This window comes from Vombatus ursinus, unplaced genomic scaffold (genome assembly GCF_900497805.2).
Source record: "Vombatus ursinus unplaced genomic scaffold, bare-nosed wombat genome assembly UNPS02014786.1, whole genome shotgun sequence".
Classification (NCBI taxonomy): Eukaryota; Metazoa; Chordata; class Mammalia; order Diprotodontia; family Vombatidae; genus Vombatus; species Vombatus ursinus.
In genome coordinates, this window is record NW_020954564.1 from 29907751 (window position 1) to 29931782 (window position 24032).

The 24032-nt window shown below is 40.5% G+C and overlaps 1 protein-coding gene across 1 annotated transcript in view; it reads right to left on the bottom strand.

Annotated features, from left to right (window-relative positions):
- Positions 1 to 10835: 10835 nt before the first annotated feature.
- The window catches only part of N4BP1 (NEDD4 binding protein 1), a 55831-nt gene continuing 42634 nt past the window's right edge, over positions 10836 to 24032 (bottom strand). Inside the window, exons 3-7 of the mRNA XM_027868119.1 lie at positions 22357 to 22487; positions 17711 to 17807; positions 14630 to 14737; positions 13211 to 13318; positions 10836 to 11422 (exon numbers count right to left, since the gene is read on the bottom strand). Coding sequence (XP_027723920.1) covers positions 11080 to 11422; positions 13211 to 13318; positions 14630 to 14737; positions 17711 to 17807; positions 22357 to 22487 — 787 coding nt within the window. The 3' untranslated portion in view covers positions 10836 to 11079. The remainder of the gene's footprint in view (positions 11423 to 13210; positions 13319 to 14629; positions 14738 to 17710; positions 17808 to 22356; positions 22488 to 24032) is intronic.

Sequence of the window (24032 nt, forward strand, 5' to 3'; positions counted from 1 at the left end):
CTGAAAGTTCACAGGCCTAAATGCACTGGATGCAATATGGAACAAGTACAATAGAACCTATCTGCCTAAGACAAAGAAACCAAGAAACCCTGGGTGAACAGAGACAAGACTATTGCAATGGTCTCCTACTTGGTCTCCCTACTGCTAGTCTATTTGATTCATGCATTTATAGAAAGAGAACATGATTTACTGGGTAGGGCATTAGCTTTGGAGTTAGGCAGACCAGAGTTTAAGACCTGCCTCTGATATATACTGTCTACCTGACCCTGGGCAAGTTCCTTAACCTCTCAATCCCAGGCAATTCTCTAAGATTATAAGCTGAAGAAAAGTTGCTAATTGTATTGGTAGAGGGAATTCTACCCTGGGGAGTTCCCTATACCAATAAAATTGCAAGTCTCATCTTAAAAAAAAAAAACCAAACATTTATGTGTTTACAATGTGCTAAGCACCATGAACACAGGCATAAATCAGTCCCTGTGTTAAGAGAGCTTACATTCTAACAGACATAGGAGGAACAATATACATGCAGACAAACAAATAGAAATATATATGAAGTAAATGGGAGAAAGACACCAGCAACTGGAGGGATCAGGGAAGGCCTCATGTAGCAGGTGGTACTAGAAGTAAACTAAATATTCTATGAGCGGTGAGGAGAGTATTCCAGGCACGGAAGAGACAGCCTGTGTAAAGGTAAGGGGAGGAAGATGGAATGTCATGTATGGAGCACAGCAACAAGGCTCACCTGGATCACTGACAGAGCCTGTTAACCCTCCCCAACTACAATCCAGCCCGTACCTGTCGCAAGATTAGTCTCCCTAATGCAGTGAGTGTTCTCATCTGGTCATTCCAGATAACAATACAGTGCCTGGCACATAATTTGTTGCTGTTGAGTCATTTTTCAGTCATGCCTGACTCTTTTTGACCCCATTTGGGGTTTTCTTGGCAAAGATACTGGAGTGGTTTTCCATTTCCTTCTCCAGCTTATTTTATACATGAGGAAACTGAGGCAAACAGGGTTAAGTGACTTGCCCAGAGTCACACTGCTAGTAAGTGTATAAGCCTGGATTTGAACCCAGGAAAGTGAGTCTTCCTGACTCAAGGCCCAGTGCTTTATCCACTGTGCCACCTAGCTGCCCCCCTGGCACACAACAGGTGCTTTAAAATGTTTAGTGATTTATTGATTGACTCCAGGGTCAAAACCCTGCACTGAGTCCTCCACTGGCTAGAGGATCGAGTCCACATTCCTTAGCACTCAAGGCTGCTTAAACACCCTAGTGCCTTCTATTTTTTGCCTCTGTGCTTTTCTCGATGTCTTTCCCCCACGTCCTTCCTGTCAAAATGCTGCCCACGTTTCAATAATGACTCACATTTGTTAACAATAATTATCCACACTTATCCCCATGCTTTGAGGTTTATAAAGCACTCTCCCAACAACGACTGTATGAGGTAGTTAGTACAAGTATCATGAACCCCACTTTATAGATATGGAAACTGAGGTTCATGGACTTGCTCAAAGTGACTTGCTCAGGGGTTCACATGAGTAAATGTGTCAGACCCAGGACTCAAACCCAGGACTTCGGCCTCTACTTCACTAAGCTGTCTCTCTCACATTTCTACCTGTATTTATACAAGCATGTTTTTCACACCTCCACGAGGAGAGTATTATTATCCCCATTTTTCAGGGGAGAGGACCAAGGCCTAATGAGGTAAATGGACATAAAGTCCCACGGCTAGATAGTGGGGAAGCTGGAAACTGCGCCTAAGTTTTCTGGTCCTGAATCTAGTATTCTTCTGACTCCCCAAAGTTGTTTCAAGGTCTTTCATTACATTTTCATTATATGAAAATGCTGCATATGAATACAAATATGTACGAATGCTGCATATGTTTAAATGCAGTGGATTAGAAGTCAAAACCTGTGGGTTCCAGCCCCAGCTCTGCTCTTGGTTTGCTCTGTGGCCCTGGGGAAGTCCCTTTCTCTCTCTGGGATACAGTTTCCTTCTCTGCAAAATGAGGGCATTGAATGAGTTTCCTAGCAGCTGATGTTCCGTGTTCAGTTATTTATCTGCCTCTAACGTCCAAACTAGATAGGGACTGTTTGTTATTCATCGTTTTTATCCCCCACAGTGCATAGCAATTGCTGCTCTGTAAAGATTGTCTATTGGTTGATTATGATCTCTGAAGCAAGGATATCAAAGGAAAAAAACCAGGAAACCACAGCACAGAGGCCAGGCGGCTGCTTCATTAGCAGAGGGCAGAGAAAGGAAGACTCATTTATCCTTAGAGCAGGAAGGAATCTCAGAGGTCATCTACAAGACAGGAGAAAGAGACTGATGTTGGGAGGAGGCTCACTCCTCTTTGGGGCTAGGCTTGTAAGCAGACTGCTCCCTGGATGCATTTGAGACAAACTGTAGGAGGCCCTCTCCCTCCTTGTCTGCCTTTTTTGGTTACTGAAACCTTAAACTGATCCCAGAGCCAGACAGGCAAGGAGACAGCCTGCATTCTTCTCCAGAGAAGGCCTCCCTTACTCACACAGGAGCCAACCCTGGGGTGGGGGGGAGCCCAGGCTCGGCTCGGTTTAGCTCTGTGGGAAGCAGCCAACGTACCCAATCTTGGCTGAATGCCTTCTCCCAGCCCAGGCCTGACCCAGAGACTGAACTCCAAGCACTGATCAACCTTACCTGAAGGTCAAGCTGGGCTCACTGGATATTTCATTTTCATAGGAGCTAAAGAGGCCGAAGGTAGAGAGTAGTGAGTACAACTACCTCCCCTCAGAGTTTTCACTCTGGGAGCAGCAGGGTCAGTGAAAGAGACCTGGGATAAGAACCAAGAGACCTGACTGAGGCCTGAGTTCCACTATTAACTCTCGTGGTCATTCCTTGCATTAGTCCCTTTCCCACTTTGGGCCCGTTGCCCCATCATGTCCACCTGCCTTTCATATCCATTATCACGTTCACATGATGAATGTTCTTGGTGAATCTTATTGGTTCTCCTTGCAAGGATATTGTGAGAACAACATAGGCTCATTTTTATCTTTAGGTTAATTCAATTTTCAAAATTTAAGGTAGTGAAAAACAAAACAGAGTATTCTTCCAACCTCCCCCACTTTAGGCAAGCTAAGAAGAGAATCCACAACACAGCAGAGAGTAATTCTCTCATGTAACCTCCACAGTCAACACGGACAAGTGAATTCACTTACACTGTTAGTCTCTCTTCCCAACCCCCTTCTTTATTTTCTTTTATTTGAGTTTAGCCTAAAAGTATAGAGCCTGCCATTCCTGCCACTGATCATCTTGTCATTATTTCTGTGCTTTATCACGGGGCTGTCCATTTATGTCCTGCTCAAAAGACAATGGTTGCCATCACCTCCCTCAGCCAAATAGTAAGAAATCAGTCCTTTTTTTCCCATTCCATTTGAAAACCATGAATTTTATTTTAATTTTAATTCCAAATTTTCTCCCTCCCTTCATTGCCTCCCCCATCCATTGAGAAGGCAAGAAATATGATGCCTTTATACATATGAAGACATAAGAAATCATTCTTCTTGCTAAATTCAATCCCACTCATTGAAATCCAACCCAAGCCTCTTTCCTTCATCTCTGACAAAAGGCTGCTACACATGTATGGCTCTGTGTTCTCAGGGATTTGAACTAAGCTGTGGATCAAAAACTATAACAAATGGCATTATTTTGCAGAACTTCAAACCAAATAGATTTTTATGGAACCACAAGCCATCACCCCCAAACATCACCCCTCCAAAAGTATCACCTTAGTAAATTAATTTGAGCCAGTTACCCAAACTCTTTATTTTATAAAACTACTGAATTGGAACAAAACCATATCAAAATATTGTCCCAATAAATTATAAACAGCATAGATTTGAAGTCGGAAGACTTGAGGTCATATCTGGTTGTGCCTGTGTGACCTTGGGCAAGTAACTGAATTTCTCCGGAGTCTGTTTCCCCATCTACAAAATGGGGATAACATATACATAGGGTCATGTGAGATCAACTGAGGCAGTACATGGAAGAGAAAGAACATTAGCTCAGGAACCAAAAAACCTGGGTTCAAATTCTGGCTCTCCTCCTAATTTGTTATTTGACTTTAGGCAAGCTCCTTTACATCTCTGGGCCTGTTTCCCCATCTATAAAAAGAAGAGTTTAGATGAAAAGAGCTCATGTCCCTTCTGAGTTTAGACAAACAAACAAACAAAAAAAGCATTCCTTGGGGGTAGTGGGCAGAGGGTCACAGCTGCAGGCCAAGCTGTTTCACTTTTTTTTTTTTAAGTTACTGACTATAAAACACTCCCCAGAGCAAATGTAATTTCCCCAATTTTTATGTGGCCCTTGGAGAAATCATGAGATTATACATTTAGAGCCAGAAGAGCCCTTTAAGGGTCTTCTACTCCAACCCCCATAATATAGTTAAGAAAACTGAGACCCATGAGAGTTGCCCAGCACCAGAGCCCCTTAAGTGAAGATTAATTGAGTGACTCTGGGACAAATCAGTTGCTGCAATCTGTGTGTGTGTGTAATTCTTGAGTCAACTTGGGAAGATTCTCAGAGCCTGCTGAGATTTCAAAGGACTCTTACCCCTCACTGACAGGTGTATTTTCTAGCTGGGGAGGAGTAGGCCTAGAGAATAATAGTAACAGCTAACATTTATAGAGGATTTTAAAGTTTGTAAAGTGTTTTACAAATATCCTGTTTTTGCCCTCACTGCAAACCTGGGAGGTATATCCATTTTACAGATGAGGAAACTGAGGCAGAGGCTAATCACTTGTCCAGGGCAAGGTTACATAGTAATTATCCTGAAGTCATATTTGAACTCGGATCTTCCTGATTCCAAGTCAAGTGCTCAATCTACTGTGTCACCTAACTGCCCAATTGAAGTTAGCTTAGGAAAATGAGATGGAAGCATTTAAAAAACCACTTAATAAAGTAATTCCCAATTACCCACTTGTGGCTCAACTACAGCAGCTACACAGTGGAAAGAATGCAGGATTTGGAGTAAGAGGAACCAGATTTGAACCCTAGAGTTCAATCCCTTACTAGATGACTGGACAATCATTCCACCTCCCTGGCCTGTTTTCTCATCTGTAAAACGAGGCCGTTGAATCAGATCAAGGGTCACGGACCTCTGGGCAAGTCCAGTGAAGCCTGGGGACCCCTCCTTAGCATAATATCTTTAAATGGATAACATGTAAGATTACAAGCTTCCAGAGGTCAGGGAGTCTTTTGCCTCTTTTTGTATCCCCAGTGCTTAGCCCAGTACCTGGTACATAGGAGGCACTTAATGTTTATTGAACAAAAGAAACCAATTATATTGAATTAAAGATGCATTTTCCCTAGTTCATGGACCCCCTGAAATCCATCCACCCCCTTAACCCCACCCCTGGGGTTAAGAACCCCTGAATGAGATAGATGATCTTTAAGGTCCCTCCTGCCTCTACATGCTATGACTTTGTGAACTTTTAATCACTGACTTGCTCTCACCAGCTTACATAATTCTAGCCAAGAAAAGCAGACTCCTTTTCAATAAAGGACACAAGAGTCTGCTGTCCCAAGTGCCAGTGTTTCCAAAACCAAATTCAGTAGTGAGAATTTGAAGATTATCCAGGGTTTTTGGATTAGCTACATCCTCCTCCTCAATCTCCCTGGTTTCCAAAGATTCAGACTACTGCTCTTCTCTTTATCATCCCACCCCCTAACCAAGGGGCAAGCACTGTAGCTTTCCCATGGCCCACTCCCTAGGAACAGCCCCAAGTGCCTCTGGGGGAGTCCCTCCTAACAGTATCTTACAAGGATATTTGCGAATACACACAGCCACATGATTAGAGATTCCTTAGGCCTGGTAATCATTTCTAAGAACAGACCTCCTGGGGAAGGAATTTTGTTGGCTAACTGGGAGAGGTCCTTACTGAAGGTCACAACCAGCACGAAGTACTAGAAAGAGCACTGCGGTTACAATCAGAAGACTTGGATTTGAATCACAATCTTTTTAACTTGCTATCTGTATGACCTTGGGTGAGTCACAAGCTCTCTGGATATTTTCTCCTCTGTAAAGTGAGGGGTTTGAACTCTTTCTAAGCCCCTTTCCAGCTCCAAATTCTAATTTGTGATTTCACAATAGGCATCGTTATGAAGCACAGTGGATTGTTAATCTTTGACAAAACTGAGAAGAAAGGTCACTCAGAAACATAGCGAAAGATATAATAGTGTTAATCACCACTGGCTTTATCCATTAAGCTTATTCTAGGTTTGAGAGGTGTGTAACAGGCTTTTTATGCCCCAAGGTCTTAAGCATGGGGTTCACAGATTTGGAGCTAGATGAAACCTCAGAGATCATTTAGTCCAACCCCAGGTCACACATATATACTAAAGGGCACAGCAGAGATTTGAATTCAGGTCCTCTTACTACAATTCCAGCATTCATTCCACTGCACCAAGTTGCCTCTTGAAATCCTCCTCTGCCTGCTGGGCTCAGCAAATAGAGAGGGAATGCTTTTTGCACCTTGACTAAGACTGCAAAGTTCCCTTCTGGCATTGTCCCTTCTCAGTTCGCTATCTGTCCTTAAACAGCTCATCTTTTCCATCCCAGCAAAGTTGACACTCTCTCTGCCCCATCTCATACCTGTGATTCCCCACTGCAGTTTCACTGTCTTGCATGGCAGGTGACTTTTGTGAAGGCTGAGCCTAGCCAACAAAAACATGTTTATAGGTGCCCTCATTTTGGGAAGCCTCTTATGGAGTATCCTCCAACGCACCAGGTCACAGAGACAGCACCTTTTGCCTAGAAGCAGCTATGTTCTCCCAAATTCCATTGTGACTTTTGACGGAGGGAGAAGAATTTTCTCATCCTAAACCTTAGGTAGATACTATGCTGGTTGGTAGGCTCAGAGATGATTATGCTTTTTGTTTTTCAAGGTTCTGAAAACAGAAACAAACTGGTGACGAGATCTCTAACTCAGCAGGTCCAGTGGAGATAGGAAATGGCTTCTAGGTGGGATGACTAAACAAATGTCTCCAGTTTTGGTAAGCCTGGACTAAGAGGGCAGCCAGTAAGGACAGATTGTGGTTAGAATCTGACTCCAAAATTAGCAGAGGGTCTTTTGAGATAGCTTACCCTGAGAGTCACTACAAGACAGAAAAACATTTTTTTTCTTCCTTTTAAAAACCACAGAAAATGAATTTAGTGAGGGACTCCTGCTGGGTGAAAGAGCAATGAGTCACAACCAGTCAAGGGAGGGGTTCCTAAACTGAGGTGAATGAGGAAGGAGGAAGTACAGTTGTAACCTGGGAACTTCTCAGGTCACCATACTATCTTTTTTGACAATTACACAGTTTTCTCTTCCCAAGTCCTTAGTGTCTGATGTTACATTACCACCTTATAAACAAGAAAATTAAACATTTAGCTTCCAAGTGCTGGCTATCTAGCAAAGGGCTGACTTTCTAGCCAAATGATGGCCTCTCCTTATATCTGGTACTATAAGGAATGCTGCTCCCAGAAAGTGCCAACCACAAAGTGCATTGTTCCTTGCTCTAACCAGATGGGGCCACTGGCCTGTCTTTCCTAATGCATGTATGTAATTTGATGTTTCCAAGAGTGGTGATAGACTGCACTGAACCATGTCAGAGTCAGTGCAATGAACATTAGATCTGGAGTCAGAAAACCTAGATTCTATTCCCAGCTTTGTTACTTATTAGCTTTATGATAGGCGAGTAATTTCCCTGCTCTGAGCCTCAAATCTTCTCAACTGCAAAGGGAGAGGAAGAAGAGGGTGTTGGATTTGAAGCAGATGATCTCCCTCTAGTCCCTAATCCTATCAACCTGTGCTTTCTTGCTTTTCAGTTCTCCTGGTGATCAAAAGGTAGCTGGCTAGGGTGAGGAATGTAATCTGTACCTGTGAAGTTCTATGGGGAAATACCAATTTGTGACCTTGACCTAGTTTGCCCTCTGTTCTATCCACTGACCTAGCTGGCCTATATACCTATCTCCAGCGTCCAGGATTTCTTTTCTTGTGGCATAAAACCCAAGTAGCGCAAGTGTCAAACTGGTCTATTCTTCTAGGGAGAGGGCTCCTTACCCCTCTGCTCTGGGCTTCTTGGATTAAAAGTCATCATAAGAGGGAATGATCAAATGCTCCTTAGTCTATAGAGAAGCTGTATTTTCATTTCTGTATAAAGACCTTCTGTGGGGAAAAAATAAAACAAAAAGATTGCTCGACTAGAAGCCAGGGACTCCCAGTTCTAGTCCAAGCTGCCCACTAGCTAGGTGACCTCAGACAAAACTGACCTTTGGTTTCCTCATTTATCAAGTGATAATAGTCTCTGCCCTACCCTGCCTGATGGGGGAATTGTGTGTGTGTGTGTGGGGGGGCATTGTCTGTGATAAACAAGTGAAATAATCTCCATGTAAAACCCACTCTGAAACAGTACTAGACACTAGGCAAACCCAAAATAGCATTAATACATGCTTTATCAACAGGTATTGATTTGGTTCAACAAGTATTTATTGAGCACGCAGTAGCATACTGAGAAAAGAAATACAGAGAGGAGGAGGCTGGGAATAGGCAATTTCTTCCTCTTCCATCTTTGACTACCTGGAGCCTCAGTGAATGAATTTTAAGTTAGTCAAAAAGGACTGCGATCCTTGCTTGACAATCTCTTATTCCTCAGCCATATGCATTCTGGTTTTAAAACAGTAAAACAGTACTTTGTTTCTACCTAAAACCTCTTCTGGAAGACATTGCTATATATTCTTAATTTTTCTACTAAGGAAACAGGAAAATGATAGGTACATATCTCTTATAGACAGGGAGCAGAAACAGAACTAGTCAAAAGTTGGACAGCAAGTCACTAATAGAACCAAGAAAAAATTTCACCCCATTCTCTAGCTCTTTGGCTATGCTGGCCCCCTACCACTGGGTTTCATAGTGTCCTGAAGCACTGAGTGCAGTGCTTGGCACATAGGAGTTATATAAATGCTTATTCATTTCCCTTACCATCCCTCCCCATTAGTGAAAATCCAGTTCTCTCCCTGCCAGGATCATTCAGCTATCAGGACTTTTCTTGGGCACTCTTGTACATTTATTGAAGAGATGGGGAATTATTGAATCAAGCATAAGAACTTGTGTTTAAGTCCATGAAATACTGGTTGCACAAGTGCTGGTATCAAGCCCCAGTTCTAGGATGGAGGATGCCTTTTACTAACCAGTCACATATTTACAAGTTTGGCTGGAGGGGCTGCTGAGATCACAGAGGGAGCAGGTGAATCTGATCTCAGTCTAAAGACCCAGGTGGGGGCTAGATCAACTATCTTACTGGTTTAGCCTCAGTTTCTCTTTGGTCCCCTCTTTCACAGATAACAACACCCAAACATAGCTCTGACAACTAAGAGCTAATTCCATGTGATGATTCATGCTGAAATCCTCAAATATAAGACATGATTGAAGTAAAAGTCCTCTGTCAGGGCATGTTTGGATTTATAACCACCTGTAAACCACAGATGCTAGGATCAAACAGATCCACTAAGAAAGATGGCTAAAGGAAGAGTGCCCCAGAGAGATCCACCCAGATTGACTGGATGAATTTTCCCATTTCCAAGTACCTGAACTATCCCCATAGGGAAATGGCTCCTAATATGAGGCCTTCTACTTGCTTCTGGGCCTGGGGCCATCACAAATAAGCCATAAAAGACAAACCCCTGAGTTTCTCAGACAAATAACCTTGTATACAACACAAAGCCCATAAAATGCCCAGAAGTACCTTAGCAAAGGCTTTCATTTGTACAGAGTTTGGGGAAACAGTGAAAATGTGACAGAAAGTAATGGGGGGGGGACACAGAGAGAGAGAGACTGAGGTGCAGGCATGACTGTATGAGAATAGACTAGACCATTATAAACAGATAAACATAGAACAAATAAATACAGGAGTACAGAAATTCCCATGTGAAGCTATTAATGCTATTTTATTGGCTTGGGTCACGTGATAATAATAAAAAAAAAACCAAACCATTTTCTGGCAAAGTCTGCATATAAGACATAATCAAAAGCCCCATGTGTGGACGATGAACATACCTGTTTGCCACAATAGATGAGGCTCTTTGAATCAGTTTCTCCTTCATATTTCACTGCTGTCTTTAAATGCTAAGAACTTATTTCAGTCAAATGGGTTCATTGGGGAGGTAGCATTGCAGAGTGGAAAGAGCACTGGCCTGGAATCAGGAGTTCTACCTCTGCCACTAACTAGCTGTGAGACCTTAGACAAGTCCTTTACCTTCCCAGGGGCTCACTTTCCTCCTCTATAAAATGAGGAGGTTGGACTAAGGGAACTCTCAGGTCCTTTCCAGATCTAGCATTGTAAGATGCCTGCATTCCCCTGGTCATCAAAAACCAAAAGGCAGAAGGTGCCATCTAGTGGCATTACTTGTCCAATACTACAAAAGCCCCCAAGCCCCAAAACAAACAAACAAAATCCCCAATGGGCAAAAGCATTTCTTGCTTAACTACCCCCTACTTTTATTTCAAGGGGCATACTTCATGTCAGTGGACATAACATGTTCACCTCAAGAAAATATACTTTAAGAGATCATGCTTTCCTTAAGAAAGCTACTCTTTATTTTACAAAGGCTAATTTTATCACATTTTGCCAACATTTTAATCTTTAAGGAAAATAGTTTAAAAAAACACATAAAAACGTTAATACACTAGAATAAGCTGCTATGAAACAGTTCTGAACAGGCAGAAAATGTAGACTTTCCTTTTACAGAAAATGTTAATATTAAGTCTGTAATAGCAGCATCATTTATATATATGTGTGTGTGTGTATATATATATATATATATACACACACACACACATACATATACATATATATACACATACATATACATACATATATATGTATAAAGCCAGTTTTGAAAACAGATCTTTTATACACAAAACATTTGATTCTGTTTTGTTCAAATAGGGTTTATATTGGCAAATTGATTTCTTCACATTATTTCCATTCCCAACATGTGCAGATGCTACTTGCAGGTTTAATGGATCAGCTGTAATTGCAAACTTTCCCAATATACCCTTAATCCAATATCATGGCTGACAGTGCATTCAGGTCTCTCATATATGGATGTGCTGTCAGGATCTGATCAATTTTCATTCTTTGCTCTGACTCTGGGAATATCTTCAGGAGGGCTTCCCTCAGCTGTTTAGTTTCTGCTGGGGATCTCTGTGGTGGAACTGTCAGGCTTGGTTGGATATTGGCTAGATTTTGTAGGATTGGGAGGTTAGGTTGCTGGGGAATCCAGTTGCTTGGAAGAACTCCCTGAATCGGGGGTGTGGGTTGTCGGCTGGTGCTGGGGACCCTGAAGGCAGTTTCATGCAGTCCTCCACTTGGCAGAACTCCGGGCGGAGGTGGAAAATCCCTACAAATGGAAGAGTGCCCAGGTAAGCAAGCTTATTGAACAAAAGGGAAATTCCCTAAAATGTCATTGTGTATGCTCATGGTTCAAAACTCTGTTCCTTGGACTCCTGGGGCAAGAGGATAACATAGGGCAGGAGTCAGAAATGGAAGCATGTGGTACACAGTGCCAATGGGCCAGAAGCTAATGTGGTGTGAAATGGTAGGGCTAAGACTATGAAAGGGGAATGGCCATGGTCCTGTGGAGAGAACATCACATCCCAGTTAAAGGCTCTGAGTCTTAAAATATTAGTGGCAAAACCAAGGAATGAAAAATAGAAAGGGAACTGTGGTCAGGCTGGTTCTTTTTTGGAGGCAAGACTTCTGTCTCTACATCCCATTTTAATGGTCTCGGGTCCAAGTTCTTCCACCAAAGGCTATTGTTCTAGCTTCAACAGTCCCCTTCTCAAATAATCCTTTAAAGGGCTATACTTTAGCCTATAAATCAGTAAGGTTATAATTATCAGTTAACAGTTTAGGAGGAATCATCTAACAGCTAGGTGAAGACCAGAACAGGACCCAGTGAGTGAGTGTGTGAGAGTGTGTGTGTGTGTGTGTGTGTTCTTCAAGCTGCTCAAAAAATCATCTCTTTTTGCTACCCTTGGTGTGTGAATGCCATTAGTACTGATCACCCTACAAGTCTTAAGAAAGGCCTTAGAGAAAGAAGCCTGACTTATATAGACACTGTACAGTTAAAATTGGCCTTATGGTTTCATGAGCAAAAAAGTTGTGGCATTTGAGTGCTGACTCTCAATATAATATTCAAAGGTAGGAGACAAAAAAAGATTTATACATCATTCACATGGTCTGAAACCAGCATTTACTTTGATCTCATTTTCAAGAGATGACTAAAGCCAAATGGTGTCAGTATAAATTTGAAGGGCTGGCTTGAAAAGACTTACTACCTTAAAGGCAGAATGAAAAATATGAAATTCAGGGCAGCTATGCTCCTAATTTATAAGTTTAATATTAATATTTCCTGAGAAATAACATTCTGAGCAAGCCAATTCCAACAAGGTAGGAGTAGCCTTTAACCATCTAGTCACAAGGCTTATCAATGTGATGTATAATTAACTTTAAATGACAATTACTTTGTACCTCTGAAAATCAATTTTTTAACACCTCCCCCTCACCACCCCCCAAAAAAGATGAAATAAACTCCAGATAAATTTGAAAGAGCAGCAGACATGATTTCTTAATGAAGTAATTGCTGGACCACTATAAATGTGCAATATTAAAAACTTGATTACACGTGCACATGCACATGCGAGCACGGGCACATACACACATACAACCCCTTACCCCCCACCCTACCCCACCGCTGGCCCCCGACTTAAGCAAAACAACTGCCTATGAAAATGAAAATAAAGTGACATTCACATGGAGGAAGCCCATGTTTGCTTACCTTTGTTAATATGAGACCATCCATCTTGGAATTTATCTTTATTTTGTCTTTCTGGCACAGAAAATAATGTTTTGTTGCTTTGGTTTTATCAATCTATGATGTATATGGTGCCAACATATCATAAGACAAACATGAGTTAAGCAAAAGTGAACATAACTCTAAGCCTGGTCTTTCTGCATATCCGTGAGATAAGCTTTGATATTTTCATTAGCATTTATTTTAAAGTATTCATAAAAATACACTATATTATAAAGTTTTTAAAATACAGGGCACTAATTTCTCCCCCACAAAAGTTTAAAAATCCCAAAATTATACCAGAAAAAGGCAATAACCAGAAAAAGGAAATACCCAAGGAAGACTTCTTTACGAAGAAATTCCTCTAATCTAGGTCCACTTCTTCCCAGAGGATCATCAGGAACCATAAATATGTCCCCAACAAACGTATACTGAAGCAACCTACAATACGAAGGAGAGAGTAAGAGCAACACTTAGTTTCTGAACTTTGGAGCAAATTTGCCATTTTTAACACTATGTGAGGCATCCGTCTAAATCCAAAACAGAAGTCACTTGACAAACTCGGAGCTTGCTTACCTAAAGAAAAAACTCTCTCATATTAGCTTCATTCTCTTCTTCTGAATAAAAACTCAGAATAGCTAGAACTCCATCAGCTGGACTTTCCATTACTTATCAGGACTTCACCTGAAAGTCTTTTGGACACTTCTCTGGGTTTTGAGAAATGTTTGCCATTTAACTCTCAAGTGAAAATAGAGGCTTAAAACCCTGTCCGTGTTCCTGTCAGGGAAGCCTGGGGGAAGCTGTGGAGCTCCTCAGGCAATCCATTCTGAAAAGAGTTGTTTAAAAGAAAGTGATGAGTTCCTCTGGAAGTTATGATGTTATTTCAGTGGCATAGGTAACAGATTTGTAAAGATCCTAGATGGTCTGAGGCTCTGACTGTATTGTCCCAAGTCTGCTTCATGTCTCCATGTCAATATGTGGGCCCTATGTCCTCCAAGAGCATGTGTATCCAAGTGTTTGTATGTATGTTATGGGACCAATGAACACATGTTGGTAAAGGGGAAGCACAGGGCAAAGATTAAGCAAACACATGTCAAGAAAGCATTATTAGTGACTTGTGAACTATGTGCAGAAGGCGAAAGTTCCATTTTGCTGCTTGAGCTACAAATGCTGATTGACTAATTCTCTAGATACTGATAGGAAAATGGGTTATTTTTTCATTCTTTAGTGAAAAACCAAAATACCTGAGACATGGTAAGTGGGCGAACAAAACAGAACAAAATGCATCGCATGACTTTACCTTGGCACCAAAACAGATGCACGTGATGCAAATTCTAATAGCACCCTTGTTTTTCCTATTTCATGAAACCAGTGGCAGAATTTGCACAGTATTCTAGATTGTCCTATTTCTGAATTTGAATGATAGGATAACAGAAGGGCCCTCAAGAAGGGCCTCTACTGTCTGTACAACTTAGTTGGTGTGTGTGTGTGTGTGTTTGTGTGTGTGTGTGTGTGTGTGTGTGTATGTGTGAGACAGAGACAGAGAAAGAGAAAGAAAGAGAGACACAGAGACAGAGACAGAGACTGTCTGGTTCCCTGTTTCATGTGGGTATGTTTTTTTTTCCCAACTAGAGAGCAATACCTGTGGGTAAGGACCATGCTTGATACTTACTTTTGTACCACCTTAGTACCTAGTAAGAAGCACACAGTAGATACTCAAATATTTTTTGACGGAAAAGAAGTAAATATTACCTTTTTTTAATAATTTCTCTCCAAGATACTGATTCAGTCACAAATTCTCTGAAGTTATCATTGGTTACAATTATGCCACCAGTTTTGTCAGCTAGGTGCAACAGAAACCTATGATAACATGAGAGGTGTTAAAATGTACAGCTGTGCCCTACTTTAAAAAAAAAAAACCAAAACTCATGAAACATACATTTGTAGTAATTATTCATTTTTCAAAAAGGATTCACCAAGCAAAGGAAAACATCCAAATGCATTTAAGAATCACATAACAAATTATTAAATACCTGAGCAGTCAGAAATGAAGCTAAAACACTTATAATGCACAGGGAGACTATAAAGCAACAAGATTGATCTGTTAATGCCACCCCCCAAAGATCACTCTCCTCATTTTATAGCCATGGGTCACAAAGGAAATTGATGGAAAAATCATCTGTACACTTTTCCAGGCACATAATTATTATTTAAAACAAGGTACAACTGTATTATCAGCAGATGAAGTAGTTAGAAGACACTGCATTCGAAAGGAAAGTGGATGTGCCTGTAGAAGTGGGAGGTCGGGTGAATTTAATAGAAATATCATGTGACTATTATTGCCAACTATTATTAGGCGGCAAATTCTAAGTAGCTTAGCTTTACTTTAACACTAGCTATTTGTTGCTATTGTGATAGCAAAGTCATTCATGCCTGAGAAATTTTTTTTAAAAGTCTGAATAGTTTAAACCTGCTTCTACTAATTCACATTCCAGCTCTCAATACTCTGATGCCTAGGACATTAGTTCTACTATTCTATTTAGCTACACATTCTATCAAATGCAAAAGCTCCAAGAGGAAAAGAGATGATCTGAAATGGTAACAATTAAACTTTAATGCTGTCATCTATTTCATTAGTGGGAATTAGATACTTAAACCCCACAAATGAGAATTATGCCAAGGTTTATGGGAAAAGAAATATGGTTTGAGTTCCTCCTATGATCAGTTATGGGCTGTAAAATGATTTTCAGATAGCAACAAGGTTGGTTCTTCCCATTTACGCAGAATGTCTGCATTGATTTAAGGCCTCTGAACTTACGTATAACAGAATGATGAAATAAATTAAGGAATTAAGAGAATCATTGGTATCAAAAGTCTAAACAGCATCTACTTTTATTGTTGGGCACAAATAATCATAAGGATAAAGAAAATACCCGTTATTCTCATTGATGTTAGTAAAACTGGGAAAATAAATAAATAAATGATTAACCCTTTGGTGTTGTAAGTAATGGTCCTATTTTGGAAGTTATTTTTTGCTGATGAGAGTTGTGACTGGTGAGGACATTTGCCAGGATTACTAATAACAGGGGTAGGGTTCTGAGTATATGCACCACATCACAAAGTATACTCTTCTTGGAAGAGCACTGCTCTTTGAACACATAAAGCTTAAGTCTAATATAGGGAGGGTCCTATGTAAGTCTTTAAAAAATGACTCAAAAGCTGGCTTCAGGGAAGGATGCTACAATGACAGAAGAGCTAATGGCTCTCTTTAATGGCAGCATCCCATGTGCGGCCTAGAAGGCATTCTTGCCCTCCTTCCTAGATCCTGGATGCCTGCTTCTCTCTAAGTAGCAGTTACAGGCCTGGTATGAGCACTGAAACATCTCTTCCACCTACTCTACTCTCAGTCTCTTGGCCAGAACCAATCACCATATTTCCACATAACTTCCTCAAAATGCTACTTCCTCTAGTAAGACTTCCATGATTTTAAATAGGTTGGGTTTTTTTCTCTCTTTTCCACTTTGTTAATGATGAGAATAATAAGAATAAAAAAATAATTACAGCAGCTTGTTTATAAAGTAGTTTAAGGTTTGCCTACTGTTTTCCTTAACAACTCTGTAAGGCAGATAGTGCAAATATGTCATTTTAGAGGTGGGGAAACTGAGGCTCAGAGAAATTAAGTAATTTAACTATAATCACACAGAAAGGGGTCAGAATCCAACTTGTGTTCTTTTTGCTAAACCATATTGCATCTCTTATTGTACTTACTATATTCTACCTTGCTAATATTATGATCTTATTTCTGTATCTTGTGCCCCAGTAATAGACTGTAAGTTTCCTGTATAAGAACATGTCTTACACATAGGATCACAGATTCAGACCTTGAGGAGACTTTAGAGGTGAGTCCAACCCTCTCATTTTACAAATGAGGAAAGTAAGGCACAAGAGGTTAAATGACTTCCCCAGGGTTGCACAGTGAGTTAAATGACTGAGGTGAGACATGAACCCGGGTCCTACTGACTTACTATCTAGTGCGCTCTCCACACTCATGCCTCCACAACATAGAACTAGTGTTTTGAATGTGAGGTATTCAGTAAATGTTTGTCTAATGGATAGATGTGAACCCTAGGGAAAATGTCTAAGATGTCCAAGGCAAGTGCAATGCTATATGGTTCCAGATTCCTGTTCTAAGTTCCTCCTGATTGACTGTACTATTATTAATCATGTTTTGTAGAGGGTTAAGCTACATTAGAGGGACCAATGACTTCTTGCAATGTCAAATTTGCATTTGGGCAAATCTAGTTATAATGGTGGTTGGGCCCAGACAGAGCCTAGAATTAAAACAATGTAGGGTACCATCTTCTATTATTCAGATAAAGGAGAGTGGGAGCAATATAAGGACAAAGTGACTGACCAAAACACTATGCCAGAGGGCAGCACTATGTGTACCATCAAAGAAGTTGTTAAAGCAAGATCAACTGTTTTGTAATGGATTTTAAATATAAAAGTCTCACTTAATATCATACTGTACTTTTACAGCTTTGAACTCTCATCCCTGTTGTACAAGTTGTTTAATACCTTAATTAGATAGAAAAGAGATTAGCTTTCTCTTTGATTTAGTCTCTTCTCCCAAAGACATGCAAACATACAACCTCATGACTCTAAGTGATATTTTAGTGACCTGTTGCGTTGAGTCCCTAGCCCTTTGAAGGGTGAGCTAGGAAAAAAAAAATAAAATGCTCCCCCACCAACTGTGAAACTGTGCTAACTGGTTCTCAGGTGTGTTCCTCACTACCCCATTTCAACAAGATAAAAGGAAACTGCTTTTCATACCTGTCATCATGAGAAGCAATTCTTGCTCCAAAGACCATCCGAGCAGGGGTTAAAGATAATATTCCGAGATCCTGGAGCTGGGTCAAGAAGTGTTGCTCTGTTCACAGAATAAATGAGTCATTCAGCAAAAAGATGCACACAAGTAAGAAATTGAACTGATTTGTTTACTAGCACAGGGAAGGCCCAGGTTTCCCCCCTAAACTCAATGACAGGGGAAAAAAATCCTAAGATACAACTTATAACTTGATACTATTTTAATTTTTTTAGAGTAATATAAAGCAATTCAAGTGACTTAAATAAATTAAGAGAACATAAAACTTCATTTAAAACAGTACAATAAGAAAGCACTTCAGTTCCACATTACAGTCAGTTAATATACAGAGAAAGGGCCAGAGGAAAAAAAGAAAAAAAAATAGCAGGTAAGGGAACTGAAAAACAGAGAAAAATCACAGAAAGAGGCTGAGACTGAGTTAGGCGCATAATTGAAAGGGATTGTTTTCCAGACCCCAAAGTATTTCTGATGTTATACAATTGTACTTGTTGACCTTAATGGTTTTTGGGGCAGGACACAAGTCTGAGAGATGTGAGCCAGTGTGATAACAAAGAACAATGGGCCAGGAGCCAGGAAAGAAGGCTTCTATCAGTGCTCTGTTCCTAATGAAATCTTGGGAAAGTTACTTCTTCTCTTTGAGCCTCAGTTTCCTGATCTGTAAAATGAAGGGTTTGACTATATTATCTTCAAAGCTCCATCTAGTTCTAATAATCTATGAATCTATAGTTGAAATTTAGGAAACTTGCCTTTCAATCAATTGATAAACATTTATTAAGTGCCTACTATGTGCCAGGCACTGTGTATACAAAAAAAGTTGAAAAAAGTCCCTGCCCTCAAGGAACTTACAACCTAATGGGGAGACATGCAAACAAATATATACATAGCAAGCCACATGTAGGATAAACAGGAAATAATTGAAAGAGAGAAAGCATTAGAATTAAAAAAAGGTTAGGGAAGGCTTTCTGTATAAAGGAGGGATTTTAGTTGAGATCTTCAAAGGAAGCCAGGGAGGTCAGTAGTCAGAACAGAGAGGACAAGAGGGTTTCAGGCATGGGGGTCAGCCAGACAGAATGCCAGAGTGGCAGCTGGGGAAACTTGCTCATGGGACAGCCATGAGACCAGTGTCACCAGATTATAAAGTGTGAGTTAGAAAGAAGATATAAGAAGATGGAAAGTTAGGAGGGGGGCTACATTATGAAGGGCTTTGAATGCCAAACAGGACATCTTGTAATTGTTCTGGGAGGCAATAGGGAGCCGCTGGAGTTTACTGAGTAGAGGGATGACATGGTCAGACTTGCATTTTAGGAAAATCATTTTGGTGGCTAACTGGAAGATGGATTGGAGTAGGGAAAGACTTGAGGCAGGCAGAGTCAACAGCAGACTGTTGCAATAGTCCAGGCACAAGGTGATCAGGGCTCGTATCAGAGTGGTGGTAGTGTCAGAGGAGAGAAGAGGGTTTATTCAAGAGATGTGGCAAAGGTGAAATCAACAGGCCCTGGCAATAGATTGGATGTTGAGTGGCGAGAGTGAGGGGTCAAGGATGACACCTAGGTTGTGAGCCTAAGGAAGTGGGAGGATAGTATTGCCCTCTATAGCAAAAGGAAAAGTGTGCTGAGTGGGGAGGAGTGGGGGAATGTTAGAAGGAAAAAAATAATGAGTTCTGTTTTGGATATGTTGAGTTTAAGATGTCTACTGGACATCCAGTTTATCTGAAAGGTAGTTGGAGATGCAAGAGTACAGGTCAGAAGAGATGTTGAGGTAGGATAGATAGATTTCAGAATCATCAGCATAAGATGGTAATTAAATCCATAGAAGATGATGAGGTCACCAAGAGAAGTAGTATAGGGCAGAAGAGAAGAGGGCCCAGAACAAAACCCTTCTGGGACACCTACAGTTAGAGGGCATGATCTAGATAAGTCACCAGTGGAGAGGTCAGATAGGATGAGAACTAGGAGACAGGGATGATAGAAAAACCTTTTAGAGAGATAAGAGCATCAAGAAGGAATGATTAACAGCATCAAAGACTGAAAATAGCTCAAAGAGAATGAGAATTGAGAAAAGGCCACTGGATTTGACAACTAAGAGGCAAGAGATCTTTGGTAATTTTGGAAAGAGCAGTTTTGGTGTAATGATGAGGTAGGAAACCATATTGCAAGAGTTTAAGAAGAGAGTGAAAGGAGAAAAACTGGTGGCACCTATTGTAGATGACTTTTTCAAGGAGGTAAGCCATGAAGGGCAGAAGAGATTAGGGATGATAGCTGGTGGGGTTGGAAGGATCAAATGAGGGTTTTTTCAGGATGGGGGAAGTCATGGGAATGTTTGAAGGCAGTAGGGAATGAGCCAGTAGACAGGGAAAGATTGAATGAGCTTGCTTAAGTAGGTAGAGGGGTTTAGCCTTGGCAAGGAGTAAGGCTACCATGTGACACAGACATGAAGGAAGATATAGATAGACCTAAGAGCGACATGAGATGAAGAAGACGAGAGAAGAGGGAGTTTACTGCAAATGGCCTCAATTTTTTCAGTGAAATATGAGGCAAGGTTCTCAGCACAGAGGGTGAGGGGAGGGGGAAGCCACGAAAGATTTGAAGAGGGATAAAGTTTTGGAAGAGCTACTGAAGAGAGTGGGCCAGTGAGTTGATAAGAGAGGTGTAGAAGGACTGTCCAGTAGCAGTGAGGGCCCAGTTGAAATTGTGTAACATAAATCTGCAGTGGACCTAGTCAGAACAGGTGGGTGATTTTCTCCACTTCCATTCAGCAGCATGTGTGTAGGAGCAAAGGCAGTGAACGGTGGGAGTGATTCAAGGCTGAAGCTTGGCAGGGTATAACTGGAGAAACGATAAGGGGACTAGGGATTCAAGAAAGAACAGTGCAGAGTTGAACTGGTTCACCAAGAAGTCAAGATGGGAAAAAGAGGAGGGAGTGGTTAGTGCAGAAGAAATAGTCTGGGAGAGAATTGAAGAGTCAAAAGGATTGAAGGTCACAGTGCGGAGGAAGAGTGCGGTTTAGCAGAGAGAGGTGAAAAGTTAGTAATTATGGTTGGATAAGGGGATTTCAGAATTCTTGAACTTGGAGGGGGTACGTTTGTGGGTAATGGAACTTCAAGGGTAGGACCAGCTAGTAGTGTGTGTGTCTGAGGAGGGGTGGAGGAGTGGGTCACAGGGAGTAGGTTTTAGGAACTGAGTGGGTAGGGTGTTTGAGGGAGAGTTAATATGTATGTTGAAGTCCCCAAGTATGAGAGCAGGAGCTGATGAGGAGAAAAATATCGTGAGCCATGTACTGAACTCACTAAGGAAAGAAGGGGAGTCACCTGGGGGTCTGCAGACAACAGGTACCAGGATTATCACTGGATAGTAGATATGAATAGCATGAACCTCACAGGAAGAGATTATTGAGTGGTGGAGGAAGGGGGAGAAACCTGGAAGTGGCAATGGGGAACAAGGAGTATTCCAACATTCCCACCCTGACCAGTGAGCCAAAGAGAATGAAGGTATAGCTACTGGATAGGGTGGCCAGGGAGGCTTCATGCCTATGGCAGGAAGAAAGGAACCTCAGGGAGAGAGGTTCCTCACTCCTGTACTAGAAGCTGCTCTAAGTGGAAGAGAACATGAAGTATTTTACGATTCTGAAAGCACAATACATAAAGATTGCTATGTTCCCTAAGGGATCCATATACAACAAAACAAAGATCATGTTTAAGGAAAACAACTTCTCAAAAAATGAGAGAATCTGAAGGATTTCCTCAGTCCTAAATCTGCAGGGCTTTAGGAAATGTGTGCTATTAATTTCATTTCTTTTTTTACATCTCAAGTGGTAATTTCACCAAATGTTGACTCATCCTTTCTGGAAACCAGGTTGTACTAATGACCAAGTTTCATTTCCTGCTAAATTTCACTTCCTGTTCAATTCTTGATTTCCTCTACTATGTTTGCATATGGTCAAGGATCTGTTTGATCCTTACATCTCAGGCACTGGCCTTTCCATCCATCTTCTTATGTGGCCTCCTTAAGAGATAGCCTTAAATTTACTTAGGCAATAATTACTCAAATTCAAACCTTTTATTTGCGTGGCTTTTAGCTGTAATGTGTTAACAAGTAAACAAAATATTTTATAGTAAGCCCATAAAGCAGATGATCACTTTAAAAGTCAAATACTCAGAGAACACATCTCATTCAAAGAGTGTCATACCACTATTAAAAACTTTCTCCAGTTATGAAGAAAATCAACTCAATAGATGGCTTTTCCTATAAAACATAATCTCTTCACCTGAATTCTTATGAAATCCCAGATTTATAGGTTTTAAAACTTTCCAGTGACATAATTTCAGAAGCTGGAGGTACAAAGGAGCTTTAAAAAGTATCAAGAGCAACATAAGTACTGAGGGAGGGAGGGAAAGAAGAAGGAAGGAAATGAAGGAAGGAAGGAAGGGAAGGAAGGAAGGAAGGAAGGAAAGGAAGGAAGGAAGGAAGGAAGGAAGGAAGGCAGGCTATTGAAGAAATATCTGTTGGCATGGGACTTTAGCCCAAACAGTAAATGGTAAATATAGAAACCAATACTTTTCAGTTAGAAGTCTAGAAAAACTCACTGATTGCCTCACCTGTGATGTTAGGATCACGCCTTGTTCTCCACTGAGGGACAAATACTGTAATATTTCTGTTGCCAAGTTTCCAAAAGTATTCAACAGCTATTGCAATCCCTCGACAGGAAAAGAATTTGTTCAGACCATGACTATAAAGAAACAAGGAAATCTGTCTCAGTAAAGTACTTTAAAAATTGCTTAGAATTATGACATAAAACACTTGACTTTGCAAAAGTAAATAGGGCAGATCTGAACACAACACAAATAGTAATACAAAATTCATCATAATAATGATTATGCCTAAGTCTTAGTCAATGGTCCATTATGTCAGTGTTTTGCCAAAATAATTAGAAAGGAAATTGCTACTACAATGCAAAAAATTAAGAACAAAGAATGCATTTTTCCAAGTCCATAATGCTGCAGACCTCCCACCCTTTGAGGTGGAGTAACAACATCAGTCCAGAATGCAACATAAAGTCATTCACGGAATTCCAACAGCCTGAAGCTCTTCTACTTTTCCAGTTCTTCTATTATATGTGAAGATATTAAAGGGATATTTCTCCCTTCTCTACCTTACTCCCCATACTACCAGAGGGGGAAGGAAAGGACTCTTTGCTAATCTTCTGCTGAACTTACACGTCATTTTCTTCTGGTACTTGGGTTCAACTTTTACATAGTCAACCTGGATATGAGGCATGAACTCAAACCTCCTTGCTTCATGCCCCAACACACAACCTAATTCTAATTACTTTAAATCAGTGGTTTAAAGTCTATGAGTATGAAGTACCAATCTATTGGTACAAGTACCAATCTATGAGTATAAAAACTTTTTAATATCAAAAAAGTCACAGACCCTTCTATGATGGTAGTTGTACTCATAACACATTTTTTTATTGAAAGACAAGAGAAGAGGAAAACAGAAAAAGGTTGAGAATGAGTTAGACACATATACACTCCTATCATAACTGTGGCTACCCCTGGCCTCCATGGCCTCCTGGCTGGGAACCAATGCTTAGTTTAAACCCTTTTCTTCTTGAGAAAAATGCATTACTGATTACTCAGAAATCACTTAATGCTTGCTTGTGAAAGCAAAATATATTTGTATCTTTATTATGACTTATGCTTACACAATTAGTTTGTCATTTAATGTATTTTCACCTGAAGGGTTACTTATACCTCATTCTTATCTTGTTATTGATGTTAGTGTTCCTGACAGTCCAAAGCATGGTCTTAATAATTTACTTTTTAATACCCATTTATACTTGCTAAATATTTTATAATATACTTGCTAAAATGAAAACAAAACAAAAATCCAACTATGCTTGGGTATGTTCAAAGAGGAACATTTCTCTCCTTTGATAATCTCACTCCTGTAACTTAAGTTCTCACTCCTAAATCTATTTCCAAGACTGATTTCTCTCTTAGGTTACAGACTAGTATTTCTAGGCATTTCCACCTTAGTGTTCAACTATGATGTCAACTTCAATGATATATTTAAAATTAAATTTATCATCTTCACCCTACAACAGTTCCTTTGAATTTTTCTATTTCTGTTAATGGTAGCACTATCCTCCAACCCACAAGGCTCAAAATCTTGGTCTTTTTTGACTCCTCCTTCTCCTTTATCCTATACTATGCCCTGGTCAGATCCTTTCATGTTGACAGCTGTATTCACAATGCATATTTTAATAAAA